The 17,806-nt window shown below is 40.9% G+C and overlaps 1 protein-coding gene across 2 annotated transcripts in view; it reads right to left on the reverse strand.

The window, feature by feature from the left end:
* Positions 1 to 17,806, reverse strand: part of CYRIA (CYFIP related Rac1 interactor A) — a 121,058-nt gene that overhangs the window by 14,636 nt on the left and 88,616 nt on the right. For both annotated transcript variants that reach the window (XM_077488815.1, XM_077488814.1), the window contains exons 4-9: positions 9,976 to 10,097; positions 7,868 to 7,973; positions 4,752 to 4,888; positions 4,587 to 4,664; positions 1,412 to 1,528; positions 1,237 to 1,316 (exon numbers count right to left, since the gene is read on the reverse strand). In XM_077488815.1, the coding sequence (XP_077344941.1) occupies positions 1,237 to 1,316; positions 1,412 to 1,528; positions 4,587 to 4,664; positions 4,752 to 4,888; positions 7,868 to 7,973; positions 9,976 to 10,097 (640 nt within the window). The remainder of the gene's footprint in view (positions 1 to 1,236; positions 1,317 to 1,411; positions 1,529 to 4,586; positions 4,665 to 4,751; positions 4,889 to 7,867; positions 7,974 to 9,975; positions 10,098 to 17,806) is intronic.

Raw genomic sequence — 17,806 nt, forward strand, 5'->3', positions numbered from 1 at the left:
GAAGATAAAATAAAATAGATACCCAACCTGTCACGCTTCAAAATTGCACGTGCTTGTGGAATGGCGCCAAGCGTTGGTATTTAAAAATCCCCATAGGCGACGCTTAAATTTTTTTTTTTACTGGTTACATGTTTTGGGTTAGAGGAGGTCTAGGGCTAGAATTATTGCGCTTGCTCTAACGTTTGCTGCGATACCTCACATGTGTGGTTTGAACACCGTTTTCATATGTGGGAGGGACTTGCGTATGCGTTCGCTTCTGCGTACAAGCTCACGGGGACAGGGGCGCTTTAACTTTTTTATTTATAATTTTATTTTTTTAGTTTGACACTTTAAAAAAAAAAAAATAATAATTTGATTACTTTTATTCCTATTACAAGGAATGTAAACATCCCTTGTAATAGGAATATGGCATGATCAGACCTATTTACAGTGAGATATGGGGGTCAATAAGACCCCACATCTGACCTCTAGGCTGGGAAGCCTAAAATAAAAAAAATAAATAAAAAAAACAAAAAAAATAAAATAATCCTGGCTTCCCAGCCAAAGCGGCGCCGTTAATTTGAATTCAGAGGCCGGGCGTGAAGTCATAACATCGCGCCCGGCCTCCGAACGATCAGAGACTCCGGGGACCATCTGGTCTGCCGGAAATCTCTATGATATCAACCGGGGGCCAGCGGATCCTGTGACCGACTCACCGATGGAAGCGGTGAGTCGGTAGAAGCACTGGAGGGCGGCGGGAGGAACAGCCGCTATGATCGTTCTTATGGTGCAGGGAATCGCCGGCTGAAAATGCAGATATCTGAATGATGTCTGTAACCTCAGGCATCATTCAGATATAGCACCACAAAGTCATATGACATAGCTTGGGCGCCAAGTGGTTAACAACCTTGGCTGTCAAATCTATGCATATTTTCAGCTGTAGACTCACATTTTTAGATCTTTTATCATTTGTTTTCATATTAAACACAGAACATTTCAAGTGCTCAACCTTCTAGGATCACTGTAAGCAATCTTTATTTTTTCCACAAAATATTTTTTTTTGATAAAGCATAATAAACCTTTCAAGCTGCGTCGCCTAGCAAACAATTTATTATGAACAAAGGCATGCAAATAATGAGGCATAAAAAAAAAAAAAACAAGTACACCACATACACAGTGCACCAGGTTAAAAGACTAAGTGACAATATCCGATGCTGGCAGTGATACAGCTGAGAAGATCAAGGAGAAATGACTTACGGTGTTTCAAGCATTACTTTACACACACTGGCCATTGTACTCAAACAGTCTGTGGTGTTTTCAATGGGTAATGTTTTATTCTACAAAAGAGAAATAAATTTAGGCAGAGAAAAACAAAATACAATAGCTGAAAACAAAAAGAACGAATGCTAAAATGTGTGCCGAGATGACTTACGTCGGATACAAAGCTGGTAGTGGCATTGCTAAGTGTTTTCAGCATTGGCGTGGCTTCAGCATAGAATAAGGACATCCTGTTTGCCATTTCATTGTTAACTTCATTTTCAATGTCTAGCTGCAGAGCACACACAAGAAGAAAAAGCCAAAATATTAAAGGAGCTGCAATAGGAAGGAAAAATGAAGGACAGTCTTACTCTAGAAAGAAACACTGATGAAGGAATAAATATGCAAATTTGTGCATGCAGGGCAAAGCAACAGGCTCAATTTAAAGGACTATTCAAACTTTAATCCCCCAAACTGGGTAGCAAACTTCAGCCCCAAACAACAATGCTCGCTGCCTGCACCTGCCTGCCACCGGGAAAAAAAAAAAAAAAAAAAAAAAAGTCCAACCAGGTTCTCTTCTTCCAGTGCATGCAAGCATTGGCCATATTTGTTCCTAAAAGAAATACTCATGCTGGCTTCCAGCAGTCCTGCAGAATTATTACACAGGAATGAATGAGGCCCGCAGCACACAGGCGCAAGGAGGCGGCGATTTTCTTTGCAAAAGCAGTGTGGCGCTGGGTAGTTTCTCAGAGCAAATATTACTGAATTGGAGCTCAAGTGTGTTACCTGGTGGGGGAAATTCATTAAAGGACAACTTCCCCAAAGATCATATTGTCCTTGACCTGAAGATTTACCACCTTCAATCACTGGACCATTTTTTGGGATATGGTACTTTGAAAATTGTGCGGTCATGCGACACTGTGTCCAAATGAAATGTATGTCCCTTTTCTCACAGATAGATTTGGTGGTATTTGACCTCCACGGTTTTTATTTTTTGCGCTAAAAAAAAAAAAAAAATTGTATTCTGCTACGTATCTTTTTGGTTAAAAAAAAAATCCCAATAAGCGTATATATGTTTTGGTTTACGCAAAAGTTATAGCGTCTACAGACTAAGGGATATTTATTTTTATTTTTTTTATTTTATTTTTTTACTAGCAATACAGTGATCAGCAACTTATAGTGGGACTGTGATATTGGAGTGGACAGTCGGACACTGACACTTTTTGGGGAGTGACGCTAATACAGTGATCAGTACTAAAAATATGCACCGTTACTATACTAATGACACTGGTTGGGAAGGGGTTGACATCAGGTGCAATCAAAGGGTTAACTCTGGGCCAAGTGCTCTTTTTTTTTTACAGTGTGGGAGGTGCTTTTACTATGGGAAGGCATGGATCCATGTGCCTGCTTTTCAGGAATACAGGATCCATGCCTTCCTTACTGACAGAGCAGTGATCTGCCTTGTTTACAGAGGCAGAACATAATTTTGCCTCTGTGCTGGACGATCGTCAGGTGCCAGTGGACATGGAGTCCACCGTACCCACAGACCAGCCACCCCCTCCAAACCTGGAAGTGTCTAGTATGTGATCCGGCGCAGCACTGCCACTTTGCCACCGTATACTTAAGTTATACAGTTGGCAAGTGGAACTAAACTCTCTCGATAAACATTGTCTATTATTGTTATATATCAAGCTAGTAGTAAATAGTAAAGATGGGCAGATTTTAACAACCCCCCGTTTTCTGTACCTACCCATTCCCAGCCTAGGCCATGGCACTGCCGGTACTGCCCACAGACTTATGGGAGATTATTGTTTTTTTGTTTTGTTTTTTTTAATCTTGCACAATTTCCTTTCAGAGGTGACAAGGAGCTTTTCAAACTAAAAAATAAAGTGTGCTGAGCATCGGACATTGGTACATAGGCAGTAGCAATAGAATAATAAAACACTAGGCCACCAGAAATGCACTGTTACACATCTTAGTCTTTTTACTTACACTTTGCCATAGAGGCAATGTAGGCTACATTCTACTTATTCTGTTACAATGGCAAGATGTAAACAAAAAAAGTTCAATTTGATTAAAGTGAACATACACAAGCTGTTATAGTGCATCATTACAGGGCACATGAAATAAAGTGAATGACAGCTGAATTATCTGCCCTTACTGAAGGTGGTCGCAGGGAGGAATGCTGGGGGGAGAGTCTTTATAAATGTGATTTCCTTGGAATACAAAAGCATCCCCACATGGACGGATTGGTGAGTTTACTCTGCATAGAGATTAATAAAATGTCATTTTTAGTTTGCAGAGCCAAGATTGAGTTTAGTTCCGCTTTGAATGCAGACCCCCGCAAATGCAAATAAATATCTGCCTTTTGTTTTGCTGTCATTCTGTTATGCTGCTGCGAGAGGTATACATTGTACAGGATACCCACAAGTCTCAGCTTACACTAGGCTGTAGTCTCCCTTTGTGACAGTGCTAACAGGCCCAGAATATCTGTATATAGAGAAGAATGTTACTCATTCCAGAGTAACATGCTTCTCCAGATCTGGAAGTACTGAGCCATTTCTTCGATGAGGGCACTAAAAGTCAAGGGAGTGATGGAAAGATGAGAATTGCTTTTCCCTGAAAAAAAAAAAAAAAAAAAAATAAGTCATTGAAGGGGAACCCATCACATCACCTCAGCTGAAATGTGCTTGCAGTGAAGGCTGTCATTGGCCAAATTTGAAATGTGTGATAGAGGAACACTTTCACAAAACCTGTACTGTTCCCAGGAGTGGGACAATGGCATTTTCTGCCTTTGCGGAGACAGCTGATGCGACAGTCTGTGCTTAAAGTGGTTCTAAAACCTTAAGTCCTCTGTGCATTAAGGTGAAAAACTTTCTGTGCCGCAGCTTCCCCAGCTTACCTGAGTCCAACCTGATCCAGCGATCTTCATGAGTACAGCGGCTCTCACCTCATCGGGCAAATTAATAGCTGTGGGAGCCATTGGCTGTGGTATGCTGTCTGTATCAAGGGACACCGCATCGGGACTCAGAAGCAAGCACACGCGGGTGCCCCCATTGAAAGCAGCTTTCTATGGGGGCACCCGTGAAGAAGGCCCTAGAGCGGGGCTGCTCTGTGCAAAAGCACTGCGCAGAGCAGGCAAGTATAACAGGTTTGGTCTTTTAATATATATAATTTTTTTTTCAAATGAAGGTTTAGAACCACTTTAAGAAGTGATCCAACAATCATGTACTGCTGCCTTAAGTGGAATGTGTAGTTATTTTGCATATAGTTTTAATATGGCTTAGACTAGAAAAAAAATCCAGGCCTGGTATCGAGGATTAGGAAAATGTTATTAAGCAGGTACTTACATGCATGTTATTTATCCTGTTTCGACTTATCGTCCGCCTGTAATAACTGAAGTCATTCTGGATTGCAGGATTCCGCATCTAAAAAGCAAATTACACACAATTACAAGCCTTTTTTTCCCCAGCAAAAGATAGAAAAGATATAAAAAGGAGAGAGGCTTCACTTACCTTCAGTTCATCAAAGCGGAGAGTAAAGTGCAGAATTTCAGCAAATTCTTTAGCCAAAGCTTGCTCTCGCTCCAGGTGTTGTGTTGGGGTGTAGGGGGGGCAGGTCAAAGACTCTAATAAACTCTTCAGAGCCCTTTCTGTAACACAGAAAAATAGGTCACCATTGTGGGAAGAAAAACATTTTTTGTGTCTGTAAAAAGGTTATGTTTTATTGCTTATTAACAGAACATCCATAAATTAGGATATGGCAAGCATGGAACATTTTGGGAGCAACTCCCAATCAATTACATAAGGCGGCTATAATTCTTGTCTTACTGGGTTTAACTCTTAAGAACAAGGCCTGCAAGGCGTCTTAATATTTGTGCAGGTTTTTACCTGGTGCTTAAAGTGGTTGTAAACCCTTAGGCCCCTTTCACATGGATGGACCGTTCAGGTCCACCTGACATTTAATAATCAATAGGCCATAGAATAATTACAGATATGTTCATGAACCAGTGGAAAACTGATATAAACAAACAATCACAACTAAAAAGGATCATGCACAGGTATTTAAAATCAAATGTACCACAATTATTTACAATCAACCTTGATTTGAAATACCTGTGCATGATCATTTTTAGTTGCGATTGTTTATATCAGTTTTCCACTGGTTCATGAACATATCTGTAATTGTACTATGACCTATTGATTATTAAATGTTTGCTACCATTTACATGGTTCTTATATCAGTGGTAAAATCCCTACAGAAATTAAAGTGCTTTTTCTTTTTTCTATTTGTATATTGTTTGTAAACATGTATGTTTTGTCTTCTTTGGTCTTGGCATGATTCATTGCAGGAGCCCTAGAGGAGGGTTAATCGGTATAATCAAGCACTCACTGATTTCAGCTGTATATGTACCATTTTAAATATTACATTCAGTGATGTATCTTGGATTATGACAAAGCAAACTTGACTCGTGAAATGCGCCAATCACTGCTGGTACAGGTCTGTATCATTGTTACCTTGATGTTTTACTAAACCACGCAATTTCTTCTACACTTTGAAGTGCGGTCAACAAATTGTTTTTTATTATACCTAAAAAAGTGTACCTCCCTGAACTAGAAGAATGGTGCTAGAATGCACTCCTTTTTACCATAAGACAAAATGGCAGTTTTGTGTCAATAAATATCTGCAACCTTTAGCACTGGAGCATTCCTACCATGTGAGAAAGTCTCAAACACATCTATAGTTTTTTTTTTTTCTTCTATAACTACAGACATTAAAGAAACCTAAAGGACTAGACCAACCAAAATGTAAGCGTTCAGTAATTGGTAGATGCTGGAACATTAAACCAGGTGACAGTATTACATAAATTAACTAAGGGCTTGTGAGAATACAACAGGAAGTTCTGAACACACAAAGGTGGAAGGGAACACCCAAAGACTCCAACACAGGCAGTAACAGTTACAGCAGGGAGATCTCACTATTGGAATCTCCAAGACATAAGAATCCAGGGACTGACACAGTCCACATCTATAAATACAATATGTAACAAAAGTGAGTACACCCCTCACATTTTTGTAAATATTTTATATATTTTCATGAGACAACACTGAAGAAATGTCATAAATGTCTAAACCGCTGGCAACAAAAGTGAGTACACCCCTAAGTGAAAATGTCTAAACTGGGCCCAAAGTGCTGATATTTTGCGTGGCCACCATTATTTTCTAGCACCGATTTAACCCTCTTGGGCATGGAGTTCCCCAGAGCTTCACAAGTTGGACCCTGGAGTCATCTTCCACTCCTCCCAAAGACATCACGGAGCTGGTGGATGTTAGAGACCTTGCACTGCTCCAACTTCTGTTGGAAGATGCCCCACAGATGCCCAATAGGGTTTAGATTTGGAGAGGTGCTTAGACAGTCCATCACCTTTACCCTCAGCTTCTTTAGCAAGGCAGTTGTCATCTTGGAGGTGTGTGTTTGGGTCGTTATGCTGGAATACTTCCCTGCGGCTCAGTCTCTGGGATCATGCTCTGCTTCAGTAGGTCAAAGTACATGTTGGGATTCATGATTCCCTCAATGAACTTTAGTGCCCCAGTGCCGGCAGCACTCATGCAGCCCCAAACCATGCTTGACTGTAGGCAAGACACACTTGTCTTTGTACTCCTTACCTAGATGCCCCCACACACCATCTGAACCAAATAAGTTTATCTTGGTCTCAACAGACCACAGGACATGGTTCCAGTAATCCATGCCCTTAGTCTGCTTGTCTTCAGCAAACTGTTTGAGGGCTTTGTGCATACCCTTCTGGGACGACAGTCACGCAGACCAATTTGATGCAGTGTGCGACGTATAGTCTGAGAACTGACAGACGTCCATTTCCTAAAGAAAACCTCTGGACAGGATGCTGAGCATGTGCACTCAATTTCTTTGGTCAACCATTTTATGGCCTGTTCCGAGTGGAACCTGTCCTGTTAAACCACTGTATGGTCATAGCCACTGTGCTGCAGCTCAGTTTCAGGGTCTTGGCAATCTTCTTATAGCCTAAACGATCTTTATGTAGAGCAACAATTTTTTTTTCAGATCCTCAGCGTTCTTTGCCTTGAGGTACCATCTTGAACTTCCAGTGACCAGTATGTGAGAGAGAGCTCTAACACCAAATTTAACACACCTGCTCGCCATTCACACCTGAGACCTTGTAGCACCCATGAGTCACATGACAACGGGGAGGGAAAATGGCTAATTGGGCCCAATTTGGACATTTTCACGGTTTAGACATTAATGGCTGTGTTGAGATATTTTGAGGGGACAGCAAATTTACACTGTTATACAAGCTGTACACTTTCTACTTGTACACTCTACTACTTGTAGCAAAGTACCATTTCTTCAGTGTCACATGAAAAGATAATAAAATATTTACAAAAATGTGAGGGGTGTACTCACTTTTGTGAGATACTGTATATTGCCTTTGGTGGGCTAACCCTTTAAGAATTTTCATACTTCTGATGGTTATGATTCTAGAGTGACAGAACAGCCAATACCAAGGGTAGTTGAGGTGTAGACCCAGGAGTTAGGGGATAGCTTTTCCAAGCTCCTGCTTACAAGATAAAAAAAAAAAAAAAAAACAAACACTTACCAAGTCTTATCGAAAACTCATAAAACCGCTTCAGCCTGACAACCAGGGGACACACTGAATTCCAGGCCTTCTCTTGCAACTGGATGTCATTTGGATTCTGAATAGCCTAAGGAGAAAAAAAAAAACAAGTTGCAGAAAAGTAAAAAGCAGATAAGTAATCAAAATGGATTCTGCATCACAATGTAAGGCCTGCTTATTTTCTTAGTCCTCTGCCTCTCAATAAAAAAAATAAACACAAATTTATACCCTAAAAAAAAAAAAAAAAAACCTTACACTTCGACTTTCAGTCCTTTCACCTAGATATGGGTGACAACTCTTGGCTTTCTTTAAATTCTACAAGAATGCACTCCTGCACAGTGCAAGGAAGGCTGAGAGTCATCTCTCATCTAGGGAAGCTGCTGGAAGCCAGGGTGTAAGGGGAATATGAAACCAAGGTATTTCTTTAATTTTGTATATCGTTAGGAAAGCGTTTAGCCTTGTAATTTTTTGTAATCTGCAATTGTCCCATTGGGGACATTTTACTTTCCCCTCTGTAGACAAGAGTGAAAATTCTTCATAATGAGGGTATATCCTCTCAGACAGCTCCCAAAGATCTCACTATTCCTGCTCTGGTAAATTTGGGTTTTTCCTTCTCTTTCAGTCCCAAAGACAATGGTCATCCAGGAGCTGGGGACCCGCTAACCTGGACCTGTAACAGCACCCTGCCAGTAAAACATTATTGGCCTTACTACCAAAAGTACTGGATGCCAGGGTCCAGCTCTCTAAAAAGAGAAGCATTTACAAGCAAAACCTTGTTTCTTTGGATACGAGGCCCAGGTAAAATTAAATTCGGCCAAAAAGACACTTTGAATGGATCCGGTCAGCATGGCTAGCCCCAGGAAGGATTGCTCCAGTGGAGCTCAGCACAGCACATCTTTACTCGTGACCAACACCTTAGACACTGGCAGTCCTTCCTGTAGTGGAAGGGGTTATATAGGGAGTGCACTTTTTAATATAGGGCATGCCAGTGTCCATCACCTAAAAGGTGGCCTATAACCCACATAGTAACTACTATGGCTCTGTGTCCCCTGATGTATGAAAAGCAAAACAGGAAATCTACCTAGCAAAAGCACCAAACGTGATAAAAACCTATGAGGGGTTCTAACACATCACCACTATGTAAAACATTAGCCTTAAGATAGTCTCTAAAGCAGACTCTCTCAACCTTTTAACCCTAGAGGAATCCCAAAAATAATTTTCAGGTCTCGAGGAACCCTTCCTAAAACCAATTTGTCAGGGGTCAATAGAACAATGCCCTTTATACTGGTGGTCAATACGAAAAATGTTCCCCTTAAAATGGTGCTCAGAATGCCACCCTTAAATACAGCTAAAAATATATGTCATGGTGCTGGCTTTGCTAAGTGATGCTGAACCTCGAACTCTGTAGGCACCATCAAAAAGGTGGTTCATCAGCCACAGCTCAAGGAACCCCTAGCAACCTCTGGAGGAACCCTAGTTGAGAATGGCTGCTCTAAAGGGTCTTCCACACACGTGATAATTACAGGTAGAAAATCGGGTGGATTCTTAAATGTACATCAATTCCCAAAGACATACAGTAAATCTATGACAAAAAAAAAAAAAAAAAAAAAAGAGTAAAAAAGGATATATGTATATCAAAGGCACTGTAAACTGAAATAGAGTCGTTTTTGATATCATTCCATTATAAATGTAATTTTAGCACACAGACTTTAATTTAATCAAGTGCCTGAAATGTTTCATGGCTTCTTAGGTCTCCTGGGAAGTCCAGTTATAAAAGGTCCCCCCCTGCTATAGCTTCTAGCCTGGTTCCAGTCCATCCATCTCTGACTTCCCAATCCTCCTACAGCATTCTTCAAAGCAATTCTACAATAAACTAGAAATCCATCAGGCAGAGTTGGATAATCTCATCCTGTGTAGTGACCCATCACAACCAAAACGTCATCTCACTGTGGTGGGACCAAGGAAAGATAAATAGTGATTGCCTGCTATGGGCTACTGCACCTCTCTTTCTGAAAGCATTCATGTTACACGCGCATCTGTCTTTCAGCTACAGTTACACTATACTGCACATAATTGGTGGGAGGACATACATCTCGTATTTCTTGTCCCGCTCCTTTGTATGCTTGCAGATCGATAAGTATACTCTCGGAGTCCTGCAGGACAGCGTTGACCTGGTTCCACACTTCCCGCTCACAATCCGTTGGCTGTGCATCTAAAATCAAATAGATGAGAATTTCACAACAGCAGCAAGTTATGAAAAACTAACAAATTAGGCACCATCGCGAAAAAGCCAAAAGGGTTATTCAATGTTCACTAGCAATTTGACTAATTACAAGATATGGTAAACTGTGGCTTTACCAGATCAGCATAGAGTAAAAGTGAGTGAATAGTTATTGGCAGGTATTTTAAAGTGGGGTATGTTTGCAGCTTCAGAACCAGACATTTTTGCAGATGTGATTACAGTTCAGTTTGGAAGAAAAAGTGGCACTCGAATTTAGTCACTGCGTGCAGAACAGTTTATCACCTTGATCTATTTGTAATGTTAAAAGCAGATATTTGAAGTACTTTCGATTGACATTTGTGCAGTCAGCAAAAGTACAGTGAATTTTTGTGTATAGCAAACATTAGTATTGACAGCCATCTGGGACCTACATTTTATTGCATCACCCTCTGAATAATGCAGGTCAAGTGGAGCTAGGCTGAAGCTCTGTATACATTAGATTTGTCTACAGCATGTAATACCAGCACTGAAAAAAAAAAATTTAGTTCTACTGTAAGGGGGGGATGGGCGCAACTTTTACAGGGGAAGAGGAGATTTACTTTTTAATTTAGCTGCCTAAATCTCTGAATATACCGATTGTTCTGACATGGTTTCGGCTAAAATATTTTTTTATAATATGCTTACTTTAAAATGCTTAGGGAGTGGCGAACAATAATCTACAACACCCTCTTTGCACACTGGAAAGTGCTAGCTGTCAGATCAACTAATGATCAAGAGCCAATCAGGACTGTTTCTGACCATGTGATCACATGCAGGCTGGAGTTTCATTTACAAAAAAAAAAAAAAAAAAAAAAAAAAGTCCTTTGATCTGCAGATGCCATGGCAGCCTGAAATCTGTCTGTTTTACACTGTGATTGTATGGTACAATTACAGTATTAAAAAGGATTAGGGATAAAACATGGTTAATAGTTAATTAGAAAGTTTATTTTTGAACTTTAAAGTGGGGTTCCACCCTAAAGTGGAACTTCCGCTCATCGGAACCCTCCCCCCCCTCCGGTGTCACAATTGGCACCTTTCAGGGGGGAGGGGGGGGGTGCAGATACCTGTCAAAGACAGGTATTTACACCCACTTCCCGTGGGAGTCTATGCCTCTTCCTATCCCTGCGCGCTGTCTGCTAGGACACACACGGGTCCCAGGGACCGCGTGGACAATACCTACTGCGCGACTCGTGCATGCGCAGTAGGGAACCGGGAAGTGAAGCCGCAACGCTTCACTTCCCGATTCCCTCACCTAGAATGGTGGCGGCAGCAGCCGAGAGCCGAGCGATCGATCGGCCTTGGCTGCCGACATCGTTGGATCTGGGGACAGGTGAGTGTCCATTTATTAAAAGTCAGCAGCTGTAGTATTTGTAGCTGCTGGCTTTTAATTTTTTTTTTCACAGTGAAAGCCCTCTAAGTACTGCAGCTGTTCATACCACACCATATGTTAATTGAAGGGTGTGTGCGAGAAATTCATTAATTCAGTGTGTGTAACATAATAAAAAAAATTGATTATAGATATAGATATATACATTTTTTTTACGTTTGCCATTTTTTCAGCCAATAGAAAAAAAAAAACTAAAATTTGATTTTTACAATCTATAAATGAATGTTAGAATCAAGTTAACTCTTAACACTGCTAAACTTGGCCTTGGCACAGACGCTTCAATGAGCTCTGGATATGAACAAATTAAGGGGGGGGTTTACAATCTGGATTTCTGGAAAGGAAATCAGCTGCTTACAATTTCATATTGTCATTACGGGGTATTGTTTGTAGAATTTTGAGGAAAATAATGAATTTAAATCAATTTTGGAATAAGGCTGTAACATAACAAAAAGTGGAAAACGTGAAGTGCTGTGAATACTTTTTGGATTCACTGTATGTTTACTAGTTCTTTAGTACAGAAGTGAAAACCATTCAGCTACTGTACACAGACAATGATCTCAGCTGGGAATCCCTGGACACCAAGTGCAGAAACACTATTTTTAGGAAAGCCATGCTCCTGGCAGCCAAACAGCGAGTGTATTTCATCTACAGCCTGCAGAGGTGGACCAGCGCCATACGCTAATGTGTAGCCTGTCTCTTTCAACATGTCCGTATATGCTACTGCCAATCTGATCTAGTCTAAAGAAAAATAACATGCATGTTAAATATAATAAAATATGAGAGCTCGGGGCAGCCTTGTAGGCCATGCTCTGAAACACAGTTCTTTTATTTCTGCTAGAAAAGGCAATGTCCGCAAATAACTGAAATATTCTAACCAAGACGCCTCTCAGGAAACACCATCTAATTCCATTCTGTACTGCTGCCAAGAGGCTCAATGTAACCCACACGCTCTATTCCACAAAGGGGACATCTGATTTGATTTTAGGGCACATTTTATTTTACTAATCAAATAGATTTCTTTTTAGTAAGAAGCATGGCAAAGTTTGTATATCAAATAAAATGTACTTAACGGTTTGTAGAGGTTGCTTACTTGGAAAAGGTTTGCCTACCAATAACTACTAATAGACTTCAAAGAGAAAGTCTTGTCACATGTATAAATAATTCATATTAACCACTTGCCGACCGCCGCACGACGATGTACGTCCATTTTTTGAAGAGGGATATCTCGGTAACGGCAGCAGCTGCTGCCACAACCGAGATATCCATCTCTTCAGGCGGCGGTCGGCTGTACGATAACGGTGGTCTCAGCGGCGGATTCGCCGCGAGATCACCGCTATCGGCGGCGGGAGAGGTGCCACCCCCCCCTCCTGCCGCCCTCCCGCACCTTCCGCCGCTTACCTGAGCCGTCGGCAGCGGCGGAGGCGATCGGGTCCTTCTGTCGGCTGGGCATAGAGACAAGTGAGGCTAAGATGGCCCCCACTCGTCTCTATACCATAGGAGGGCGGAAGCGACGTCAAAACGTCACTTCCGCCCATACCTCTTAAAGGTATTTTTTTTTTTTAAATGTCAGATTTTCTTTTTTTTTTTTTGTTGCATTTTAGCCCAAATATGAGATCTGAGGACCTTTTGACCCCAGATCTCATATTTAAGAGGACCTGTCATGTTTTTTCTATTACAAGGGATGTTTACATTCCTTGTAATAGGAATAAAAGTGATCCATTTTATTTTTTTTATTTTTTAAAGTGTAAAAATAAAATTAAATAAATTAAAATAAATAAGAAGAAAAAAAATTTTTTTTAAAAACACCCCGTTACGACAAGCTTGCGCACAGAAGCGAGCGCATACGTGAGTAGCGCCCGCATATGAAAACGGTGGTCAAACCACATATGTGAGGTATCGCCGCGATCGGTAGAGCGAGAGCAATAATTCTAGCCCTAGACCTCCTCTAACGCAAAAAATGCAACCTGTAGAATTTTTTAAATGTCGCTTATGGAGATTTTTGAGGCTAAAAGTTTGACGCCATTCCACGAGCGGGCGCAATTTTGAAGCGTGACATGTTGGGTATCAATTTACTCGGCATACCATTATCTTTCACAGTATAAAAAAAAATTGGGCTAATTTTACTGTTGTCTTATTTTTTTATTCAAAAAAGTGAATTTTTTCCAAAAAAAGTGCGCTTCTAAGACCGCTGCACAAATACGGTGTGAAAAAAAGTATTTCAATGACCGCCATTTTATTCTCTAGGGTGTTAGAAAAAAAAACAATATAAAATGTTTGGGGGTTCTAAGTAATTTTGTAGCAAAAAAAACTGTTTTAAACATGGAAACACCAAGTCCGAAAAAGAGGCCTGGTCCTTAAGTGGTTAAGGTGGACAAAGCCAAGCCCCTGAGCCTCTCTCTAAGGGCCCAATGGACAAATGTGTCCACTGATAACAATGGAGACGGCTCAAAAGAAATTGTAGATTGTTAAATGAATGCCTGGGAATAGGTCTGCCTTTGCAATCATAAAGAGCCCAGAGGATAGGGTCCACTTTGTACGAGGACAGGGTTCTGAGAACAACTCTCTTTTGAGGGCCATGTCCAACTTCAGCTTTTATTTAACTTTAATCAGTTCATTCAGACCAAGCTGGTCCACACACACTATGTCCTTCACTAACACTATACAGCGCTGTGTTCTCGGGACAAAATTGAGTTGAGTAGCGCTCAGCTACTCACAGGAATCACTGTATTTTATGAATGCAAGGCTTTCACTGGCAGATGTGGAAACCATCCACCTCCCCATCTTATTCCTTCAGCCAATCAGAAGAAGCCTTGATTGGCTTCATCCATAAAAATACAAAGCTTCCTGTGAATGGCCAAGCAGCGTTCAGCCCAACTATTTGGTTTGGGAATGGGAATGTAATAAGTATAATCTACATTTTGGTCAAGAGAACTCTTAGAGCCGGTTCACACTGCGGGCGATGCGAGGCGATACGACTTGCCTCGCCTCGATCTGACAAGTCGCCCCCGTTCTGTACAATGGAACCGTTCTGAGAGGAGCGACTCGAGAAAAAAGGTTCCTGTACTACTTTCGGGCGACCTCGGGGCGACTTGCATTGACTTCTATACAGAAGTCATCTGCAAGTTGCCGCTGAGGTCGCGGCAGGTCGCGGCGAGGCAAGTCGGTGTCGCCTCGCATCGCCTGCAGTGTGAACCGGCCCTTAGGGGTCTATTTATAAAACAATCATTGAATGAATGTCAGACACATTCAAACATGCTGCACAAATTGTGTTTGAAATTTCTCAAATAGGGCAATCCCTATGATCATTAGCTCCACCAGGTGGCTGAAATACAATATATATTCTTATTGAGGCATTTCAGAAACTAGGGATGCACAGATATATTGGCGGTGAAAATTATCAGCTAAAAATAGGGCTATTGGGGTTTTGTTGCATTTACAGTGCATTTTCATGGGTCATGTGACTTTAAAAAAAAAACACAACACTGGTGTGTTTTTGATGTGTTTTCAATGGGGGAAGTATGTTTTTGGGGATTTTTTTTAAACTGATCAAATATGAGCCAAAAATGTGCCAAATAGTATTTTAACACTGCAAGGGGAAGTGCAACAGACCAATGTGAAGACATACAAGAATTTAAAGAGATGCTTTTAAAACTGTTCAATGTGAAAGCAGTCTAACTGCCAAAAAGGCGCCGTTCGTGGCCGAAAATAAATTGATATTTAAATTCATGATATTAACCACATGCCGCCCGCACTATAGCTGAAAGATGGCTACAGTGCAGGCTTAAATTGCCAGGAGGGTGTCCATGTACGTCTCCAATGAGACTCAGCTGATCACAGATCAGAGTTAGAGCTCATTTACCCTTGCTTCGGCTTCAACACACATTAAGGGCTAGTTTACACTTGCTTCAAAACAAGGCTTCGCACACGCCATTCCAAGAGTGGGTGCAATTTTGAAGCATGACATGTTGGGTATGAATTTACTCAGCGTAACATTATCTTTCACAATACAGAAAAAAAAAAAAAAAAAAAAAAATGGGCCAACTTTACTGTTGTCTTTTTTTTTTTTTATAAAAAAAAGGTGAATTTTTTCCAAAACAAAGTGCGCTTGTAAGACCACTGCACAAATACGGTGTGACGGAAAGTATTGCAACAACCGCTATTTTATTCTCTGGGGTGTTAGGAAAAAAAAATTATAATGTTTGGGGGCTCTAACTAATTTTCTAGCAAAAAAAAAAATAAATGTTTTTAACCAACAAATGCATCCTGAATTTTTGGTTTCAGTCCAGAATTTTCATTTCGGTGCACCACTATCAGAAACCGTGCTATATTTTGGCCTCTACACAGAGCTGACGATCAGAGATTATTCTATTATTGAAATTATGGGCAAAACGTGTGCAGCATCCACAAATTTATCTGACATTCTTTCAACAAATGTTTTAATAGATGCCTGTGTGTAAAGTGACACATTGCATCTGCGGGCCACTTTCAGTTTATTTAGAATACTTTATGGATCCCAAAGGGAAATGATGGATTTACGATGCAATCCAGCTTTTAAAATGACATTTCTGTTATTTGTAAATGCTGGTATGCCTTCTATCATCTCCTAGCAAGCACAGTGTAGGACTTCCTAATGAATTTCCTGGTACCTCTACTGGCCCAAGTGGGTAAACCAGTATGAGATTGACAGATGGATAGGTCAGAAGATATTTTTTCTAGCGTGCCTGAGATACATGTCCAAAAATAAAGACTGCCACCCAAAACTGACATTTAAAGGGCAGGCAGACCCTTTAGGAGCAGAAATGCCCTTTAATGAAGAGTGCAGGATACCATGAAATCATGTACATATAACCGTGTGTGTGCCTCTAAAACATCTCAGATGCAGATCGGTAATCCATTAGACTATGAATTGGCACCCACACGGGATCCAAAATTCTTCCTGCCAGTGGGAAGCAAATATCTGTATCTGCACAATATTTAATTATACAATAGTCTGCTGAGGAGGGCACAAGGGCCTCACTAGTATGAAAGTGCACTAGTCTTCTCAAGTACATCAACACCAAAACATTCAATGTATTCAGCAGAACAGAAAACAAAAATACTCAACATTTGTAACAACCCAGCAAACAGCATGCATTATGTTAGACAAGCATGTTAGTACAAAGACTATGTAAGAGGATACAGAAAATTAGTAGAAAAATGCACACATGCAAAAGAATGCCATCCGGAAATGCAAAAGATGTATCCGGAACGCTACAAAAAGAAGATGAATACAGGTAAATAGACTAAAAAGGCCACAGTGTAAATAAAGTGCATCGAAATTTGGGGATAATGCAATTTTTTGAAAGGAACCAATCCCATTTTTGATTTACAGAAACCCTGATACCTTACCTACCCTGCTGAATCAGTTATATGTAGTGCAAAGTACCTGGCGTAGTTCTATTTATACTGTATAACGTTTTCTACAGTGGTATAATGTTGAACTGTCTATACACAATGTGTTTTCTTTATTGTAGTCAGTGAAATATAAAACTTGTCCTGAAGAAGTGACACTTCTCATGAAATGCGTAGACAGTCTGGATTCGGACTTACATTTCGGGGCACCAGTACTTACTGTAGATGTTACTTTGAAGATAAACCCTATATTATCAAAAGTATTGGCACACCTGCCTTATATGCGCACAAACTTTAAATGGCATTCCAGTCTTAGTCCGTAGGGTTCAATGTAGAGTTGGCCAACCCCTGGACTAAGACTGGAATGCCATTAAAGTTCATCTTTACTGACCTTGCTTTGTGCACTGGTCCAAATCATTTGGTAGAGGGTGGGTTATGGCCTGGGGTTGCTATTCAGGGGTTGGGCTTGGCCCTTTAGTTCCAGTGAAGTGAGCTCCTAAGGCCCCTTTCACACGAGGCTGTCCGCATTGAGTCCGTAAATAGCTCAGCGGGGATTGCTCGATGGACCTGTCCAAGCCCTGCTCTCCCCTATGGGGGGGGGGGGGGGGGGATTGGATGATCACCTTTCTGTTTAAATCCGATCCGATCCACCAGACGCATGAAAAAAAGGGTTTGTATCCATCTGTATCCATCTGGTTTTAGCAGAGAGGATCGAATCGGGGCTGATCGGATATCAGCAAACAAGTCTCCGCTGACATCCAACGCTCCATAGAGGTACATGTAACTCCCATTCAGATCAGCCTGAAAAAACTGACAGGCAGATCTGAACGGTCCACAGGTGTAAAAAGGGGCCTAAGGCATCAGCATACCAAGACATTGTGGA

The sequence above is a fragment of the Lithobates pipiens genome, unplaced genomic scaffold (genome assembly GCF_037356315.1).
Source record: "Lithobates pipiens isolate NorthernLeopardFrog02 unplaced genomic scaffold, aLitPip1_a1.2 Scaffold_18, whole genome shotgun sequence".
Classification (NCBI taxonomy): Eukaryota; Metazoa; Chordata; class Amphibia; order Anura; family Ranidae; genus Lithobates; species Lithobates pipiens.